General features: G+C 58.4%; 1 protein-coding gene across 1 annotated transcript in view; it reads left to right on the top strand.

Annotated features, from left to right (window-relative positions):
- The first annotated feature begins 346 nt into the window (after positions 1–346).
- LOC112131386 (ras GTPase-activating protein 3-like) overlaps positions 347–7,422 on the top strand; it is a 108,647-nt gene continuing 101,571 nt past the window's right edge. The window contains 1 exon segment of the mRNA XM_054534801.2: positions 347–693. Within this exon segment, the coding sequence (XP_054390776.1) occupies positions 639–693 (55 nt within the window). The 5' untranslated portion in view covers positions 347–638.

The following is a 7,422-nucleotide window of genomic DNA, read 5'->3' as shown; positions in this document are numbered from 1 at the left end:
GGGGTCTGCAGGAGGACTGGGGGACCTGCCCATGCCGGGGGTCTGGGGTGGGGGGCTGTGTGTGCGTGCATGTGTCCCCGCCCCCCGCGTGCGTCTGCAGCAGGTGTCTTCGGATCGCATCTCAGGAGCTGGAGCTGGGCGCGGGATTCCTCCCTGCCAGATCGTTGTACGTGAACTTCTCTTTGCAAAGTTCGTACGCGAGTGAATCGCTCAGCCTCGCTCAGCCCCGCTCAGCGGGCCCGGGCCGAGCCGGCGACCTCCCTTCGTCTCTTCCGCCAGGCAGCCCGCGGAGGTCCCTTCCGCTCAGCGGCCAATCCGCGGGGCGGGGGCGGGGGCGGGGGCGGGGGCCGAGGCCTCGGGGGAAGCCGAAACCTGCGCCCCTCGGGTCTCTGCCGCCCGCCAGCGCCGTCCCTGCCAACCCCGCCACTGCAGGGCCCGGGCCAGTTGGGAGCAGGGGCCGGGCCGCGGGCGGAGCCTCCCGGTCCGCGCACTCGCCCTCGGCCAACTGGCGGTCTTGCAGGCGGGCGGACCCTCGGCCGCGCTCGGGGCTCCGGCGCCGCCGCTCCTCCTGCTCGGCCCGAGCTGCCCGGGCTCGGCGCGCGCTTCGGGGCGAGGCCCGGCGGGCGCGGACGCGCAGCATGGTGGCGGAGGACGAGGGGCTCCGGGTCTTCCAGAGCGTGAAGATCAAGATCGGTGAGTGTCCGCCGGCAGCGACGCGTCCGACCCCCCGGCCCGACCCTGTCCTCTCCCGCGCCCGCCTCTCCTCCCCAGATCCTTGCTGGGGACCCCGGCGGAGACGCCTTCCAGGCGCGGCGCGCTCCCCGGAGAACGGCTGGTCCGGCGCCGCGGCCCCTCCCCAGCTCCCCCCCTCCTCGGGGCTCGGACTGGGTCGAGTCGGCTCCGGGGGAACGCGGCTCCCTGCGCCTCCTCTGCGCCCGGAGCGGCCCCGGTCCCTGGTAGCGGCGGAGGAGGTGGGGTCCCTGCGCCGAGGGACGTCTGTCCGCGTGTGCGCCCCCGCGTGTGCGCCCGAGCGTGTACCCCGCGTGTTTGCAGGAGTGCGCGCGCCTGAGGCTGTCTGGGCGCCTGCACTTCAGGTGTCAAATCCACTGACGTCGGGGTCTCGGCATCTCCCTTTCTCCGCTGCGCCCAGAAACTTCCTTTCCGGGGAATGTGGAGGCTCCTTCACGCCTCTCCCCAGGGGCGTGAGGCCCGGGCGCGCTGCTGCTGCCGTGCGCGCGCGTCTGTGCCTGTGTGCGCGCGTTTGTGTGTGCCTGTGTGTGTCCATGTGTGGGTGGGTGTGTGTGCGCGTGCGTTTGTGGGTGCATGTGTGGGTGCGTATTTGTGTGTGGATGCATGTGTGCGCGCGTGTGTATTTGTGTGTGTGTGTGTGTGCGCGCGCGCGCGTTCGTGTGTGTGCATGTGTGCACACGTGTGTGTGTGTGCATGTGTGCGTGTGTGCTGGTGGGGCGTTCTGGCTGAGGGCTCCCGCGGGGCGGGGAGACCCCGGACCCATGGGCACCAAGTCCCCTTCCACTGAGAAGTGGCGGGCGAGCTGGTGGTGGCCAGGGCCTGCGAGGCTGCGGTTTTTCTCTGGGCTTCAGCAGCTTCTGAAGTGGGCTCCGGGAGGCGTTTCCGGAGAGGAGGCTGTTTCTGGACTTCTGGTTTATCTGGAGGGATCTGCTTTTCCCTGGTTGTTTTATCTTGGGAGAGTGATGTGGAAGTCCTCCCCCTCCCCCAGAGCAAGACCGTTTCCTGGAGTGACTGTTGCATATTCATGCCATGAGTGTGCTGGACCACAGCGCGGTTCAGGCTGGAGAGGCTTCCAGGGCCTGCAGTGTCGCGGTCCCCACGGTCCTTCTCCCCCACTGAGCCGCACTTCGCAGCCGGCCTCTTCCCGTGTGAAGAGGCCTCCGGGAACGGGCTGAGTGTCAGTTGTTGATGACATTTGATGCTGCCGGAGGCATTCCAGCTCCCCTAAACCAGCGGGCTGTTTCCTGTCGGCTTTATTTTGGTTTGCGGATCATCGCTGAGACACTGTCTTGATATTTGGCCCAGAAGCGCTGCAGCTAGGATGTGGCGGCACTTCCGCTTTGAGTAGTCCAGAGAGGAGGGATTTCTTCTGTTAATGTAGTTTAAATCTGCTGTCACTTTTATACAAGAGAGCCAGAGTTGGCGCTCCCTGAAGTGTCTGAGGTCGCCTTGCCTGGGTGGGGAAAGGTCGCGGCCCGTGGGGGTCAGTTTGCCGCTCTTTCCTTCAGCCAAGGCTGCTTGGTTCAGCGAGCGAGTCCGAGAGGTGTGAGAAGCACTGGGTTTCCTCAGTCACGGCGGCAGGAGGGCTGGAGGTGGGTGCCCCTGTGGGGCAGTGCGAGGTCTCCAGGCAGCAGGCAGAGGTGGCCTGGGGCTTTGCGGCTCGCGGGTGGGGGGCCCACAGCCGGCACAGCGTGGTCGCTGTGTACTCCAGGAAGGGCTACGATTCAGTCTACGGCAGGACTTTACAGAAGGCATGGGAAGTAGAGCAGGAGGGCGAGGGAAGACCAGAGTCTCAGACCAGACACTCAGACCCTGAGTGTCCCAGAAGGCAGCTTCACCAGCCTGCGGGCACTAGGCCCCACTTCCGACAGGCGTGGGGGTCAGGCACCCCTGGAGGATCCCTCCGAGACAAGGAGGTTTGGAGATGCCACCACTGGGTCAGGCTCTGTGCTCCACTTTAAACAAGCCAGTGAAACCCTGGCTCAGCTGAGGCTAAGGCTGCTAATCCTACGTGGGGCCTGGATATTATCTGAACCTTTGACCCTCCCAGGGGCAGCAGCAGTGAGGACCGGTAGAGAGGTTCAAATGCCAGCTGCCCAACTCTCTGGATGTGGCTGCAGTGAGAAGTCCCCGTTTCCTCTCCCCCCCATAGGTCACCTGTGGGGCCGGCTGCCTGAGGGCTATCTGTGCCCCAAGTAGCTGGGGAGACAGGGCACCTCCTGCATTTGAGTGGAGATGCAGTCTGGGCTGGAGACCCCGAGGGTGACCTGTGGGTGCGCTGGTTTGGGGTTAGTCTCATGTAACTGTGCTGCTGGCCTGATACCCCGGGGCTCCAGCGGAAAGCCCATCTGTAGAAGCGAAGTAGAGGATGACCCTGAGCGGCGCTGGTGCCAGGGGGCCACTGAGCTCCTCAGGCTCTTTCTTTAATCCACATTCATGGCCAACCTTGGCTCTGACTTGCCCTGCCTGAGTCCCTGGTCTTGAAGGTGCAGACAAGACGGTGCCCCTGTGGTTGATTTGAGGGCCCCTCGCCGTCATTCACATCTGAGCCTTGTCTCCAGGAATGCTGGATTTGCACATGAGTCTGCCAGTGACTTGCTGCATGACCCAGGGCCGGTGTCTTCCCCTTCATAACCTCATTTTTCCGTTTGCAAAAGGCAGTCAATTATTGTCTACTATATCCTGTGGGAATGTACAAGGCAGTGTTGTTCAGGGTTAAGTTAACACCTTGCCCCCTCACTCCCAGAACAAGAATTGTCCCTAAAGTTCTACCATAAGCAATTCTGCTACTACTCTTACTAAGAAAAAAAGGCAGCACATTTTTGGGGGCATTGGGAGCTTTTTTTTAAGGTACAGGGGCATTGGCCATTTAAATTCTTAAATAGCTTTGAAATGTGTGGTGGTGTGTGGCCTCATTCAAACGTTGAAATTGGGAAAAATGGAAAGAATCTCTTCCTCCTTCCCCTTCCTCTTTCTTTGTCCTTCCAGCTCTTGCAGGTGAGGTAATAAGAGGAGAGCACCACGTAGAAGTGAGGTGCTTTGATGGTAACAATTTGGAGTCTTTGTCTTGAAGAATCTGGCTTTCTGCATTTCAGTTTTGTGGAATCATTTTGGATATGTCCTTCTGTACACTTAAACATCTTAAACACTGTGTCTTTGGAAACAGTCATTAACCTTTCACAGTAGAGTCTGTGTATCATGCATGACTGAGCCACACTTCCTATGTGATCGCTGCTTTGAGGAAGCCGGTGCTTCTGACTTTCCATGAGTCAGGGACCCACAGGGAGGGCACTTCCGCCACGGCCACGGCGTTGTTTTGGGGCCCCCACCCCCAAGGCGTGTAGTGCCTCCTCCCCTCGCAGTGATGTCTTCCGTTTCCACAATACTTACTGCTTGTTTTTAAATGCGGCACCTTATCTTGATACATGTGTTCAATAAAGAGCAATACATAAGGTGTTTCTCTCAATCTGTTACAAAAAAAAAAAAAAAAGCCAGCCCTGCGATCCAGGGTGGGAAAGGCTCTTGCACCGCTGTGACCCTACCGTCGAGCCGGAGGCAGTCAGCGTCCTGGGAATGCCGTCCATGGGAGGCCGGGCCTGCCTTGTGCTCCCCGCTGGGGCTTCCTGTGGCTCTCTGGTCGCTCCCTTCTTTCTCCTCTGGGCGCAGTGCCTGTGGCTCCACTGGGCTCTTGCTCCCTTCCTGTGAGGCTGGAGCTTGTCCATGAAGAAGACCCACGGCCGGTCTGGCCCAACATTGAACCGCTGGTGCCTGCAGGCCTGTGGGGCAGTGAGGGCCAGGGGCTGCCGGCCTCCAGCCCCAGCTATCCCTCTCCTGATCACAAACAGAATCCCACCTGAAGCAGGAGGAGGTGGCACCGGGTGAGAATAGGGAGAATGACAAGTGGGGTGCCTGGAGGGTCCCCTGGACTGTGCCTCCCTGGCCCCAGCTCCTGGGCTAGAAGGTCAGGGCTCTGGCATGGCTCTGCTAGAAGTGGCAGCTGACACTCTCAGCCTGATGGACTCCCTAACGGGAGGTGGAGGCCGCTGGTCATAGGGCTGTTACAGGCATCAAATTAGGTGATGGTCTGTTTAATAAGTGAAAGTAGCAACAGTGTCTTCACAGGGCTAGGGCTCACTCAGGTAAGAGAAGTGTTTTGTGAATGTGAGGGAGGGATACTGGCCACGCTGTGGCTTTCCCCGTGTTTGTCTGACAGTGTAAGGAGGGGCTGTGTGGCCACACATGGGCCTTGGCATCAGAGATTCTAGATTCCCCTAATGCGAAAATTAACTTGGATATTTTATTAACTGAGCTCAGCTAAGCTGCCTGTGCTATTTTTAAGCCCTGAGGATGAAGGTGCAGGGCTTGGCTGCACCTGGGAAACAGCAGGGGCTCTGGCAGGGGCAGGTTCAGCCTGGGGCCCGGGCCTTGCCTGGAAAGGGGAGTGGGTTTCCTGTGCGTGTGTGGGTGTGGAGGCGGGATGCAGATGCTAAGGGGGTCGTTTCCATGTATTATCTCATTTTGTCTAAATTCTTGAAACTCCACGGCATTGAGGTGGAGAAAGGGAGACCCACGGACTTATCTGGGCCCAAGCCGCCCAGCTCCATGGGCTCCTGGGATCCGAGTTCTTCTCCTCACCACTTAGTATTGTCCATTAAGTTTTTTTTCTTTGAGACTGGGCCTCACTATGTTGCCCAGGCTGGTCTCCAACTCTCCAACTCCAGGACTCAAGGGATCTTCCTGCTTCAACTTCCTGAGTAGCTGGGACACAGGTGCTCACCACTGCAGCCTGCCTGTCAGTTTAGAGAGCTGTTTCTTCTCTGTGATCTTGGATTTGAATGGGGGGAATCATGGAGAGTTGGAGAACAGAGAGACTTGTTGGTGACTTTAGGGACATGAGGCAGGCAGTGTTCAGGCAGGGAAGGAAGGAAGGGGCTGCTGGTCTGTGTGGGTGGACAGTGGCCTGGGAGGCCCAAGACACAGGGTGTGCTGGGAAGACAGTTTGGAGATGCAGAGGTGATCCTTTAAGCAGGGCCACAGCCACCCATCCAGCCTTCAGGCGTGTGAGCAAATGGTGCCTGGCAGGTGGACTCAGCCAGGGTGCTGGACTGGAGGGCAGAGTGTGGAACCCGGAGGCAGCCCTGGGGGTGTCATTCCTGGAAGGGAATCTAGCATTGGTGGAAAACACTTTGATTTGCTTCTTTGGAGCTAATGGAAGCAAATGAGGCATTTGGAGCTAATGAGCGTGTGAACCGCACAGGTACAGAGTGGATGAACAGCGTCTACCTGAGGCTGTGGCACCGTGTTTGCAGGTGGCGCGTCATGTTTTAAACACAGACGTGTATGTGTTTAGAAAGGAGATGGACGTATTGGCTGGAAACAGCCACAAGCAAAGTGGTGGCTGCTAAGGTTTTGAAAGTGAGGGCTGCTGAGTGATGGTGGGAGGGGCTTGGTGAGGAGGAGAGCTCCTGGGGGCCCTCGGAGGAGAGGCGGACGTAGCGAACCCACTTGGAATCAGACACCTGAGACTGCGTGCTGGCCACGTTTCTTGACAATTCTTTGATTTTAGATGACCCCTAACCTCTCTCTGCCTTGGTTTCCTGGTTTGTGAAAGTGGAGGCCAAGGCCTTCTTTTGCAGAGATTAATGGGACTTAGATGCACGCAGGCACTTCCCCTGCTCAGATCTTCATAGATGGGAGGTATTATTCTAGCAGAATTTGAAGCTACCTATTCGTCTGTAATGAATTGGACTTCTATGTAAGCAAATATATAAATTGAAAAAGAGCTACACTTTAATAAGTAGGAGGGTGGTGAGATCCAGGAGAGCTCACACTCTGGAGAGGTGGCTTTTGTTTTTGGTTTTGGCTGTCATCTGGGTGTCTGGGAGGGATGGCTTTGAACTTGCTCCTGAAGAGAGAGGTGGCTTTGGTTTTGGCTGTCATCTTGGAGGGGGTCTGGGAGGGGTAGCTTTGAACTTGCCCCTGAAGAGAGAGTGAGGTCTCAGGAAGGGAAGGAATCATTTGGGTTGGGCTGGTGTTATGAGATGCAAGGCCTGGCCTTTGAGGGGCCCAGATAATTTAGCTGGAGGGGCCAGTGGGACGTGTGGATGGGCCTCTGGCCGATGGGTTGACAGAAGGGGCCACATGGGGTCCCATGGGGATGCGGTGTCACACCCCACAGGTGCCGGTACCTCTGGAGGGTGCAAGGTTGGACAGCAGGTGCCGGTACCTCTGGAGGGTGCAAGGTTGGACAGCAGGTGCTGGTATCTCTGGAGGGTGCGAGGTTGGACAGCAGGTGCTGGTACCTCTGGAGGGTGCGAAGTTGGACAGCAGTTGTGGAACTGTGGTGGGGGGTGGGGGAGGCAGTTCACTGAGCACATCTCGTCTTACCCAGCCGCAGGTCAGAGCAGGGATCTGTGTTCACACAGGAAAGGAGGGGCTTGCCGTGCAACCAGAGCTTCTAGCTTTGAACCGTAGGTGAAGGCGATGAACAGACACGTCTACTGCAGCAGCACCTGTGGCTAGTGGCTGAGTGAGCAAATAGCAAACAGTAGAAGCAATGTTGAGGAGTTGGGGTGTTCCCACCAATCTCCTGTCGAACTGTCACCCCGTCGTTGGAAGTGGGGCCTGGTGGGAAGTGACTGGATCTTGGGGGTGGATTTATATGAACAGCTC

This window comes from Pongo abelii, chromosome 18, assembly GCF_028885655.2.
Source record: "Pongo abelii isolate AG06213 chromosome 18, NHGRI_mPonAbe1-v2.0_pri, whole genome shotgun sequence".
NCBI classification, from domain to species: Eukaryota; Metazoa; Chordata; class Mammalia; order Primates; family Hominidae; genus Pongo; species Pongo abelii.
The sequence above is the reverse complement of the archived record's forward strand: the minus strand, read 5'-3'. Positions and strand labels throughout refer to the sequence as shown.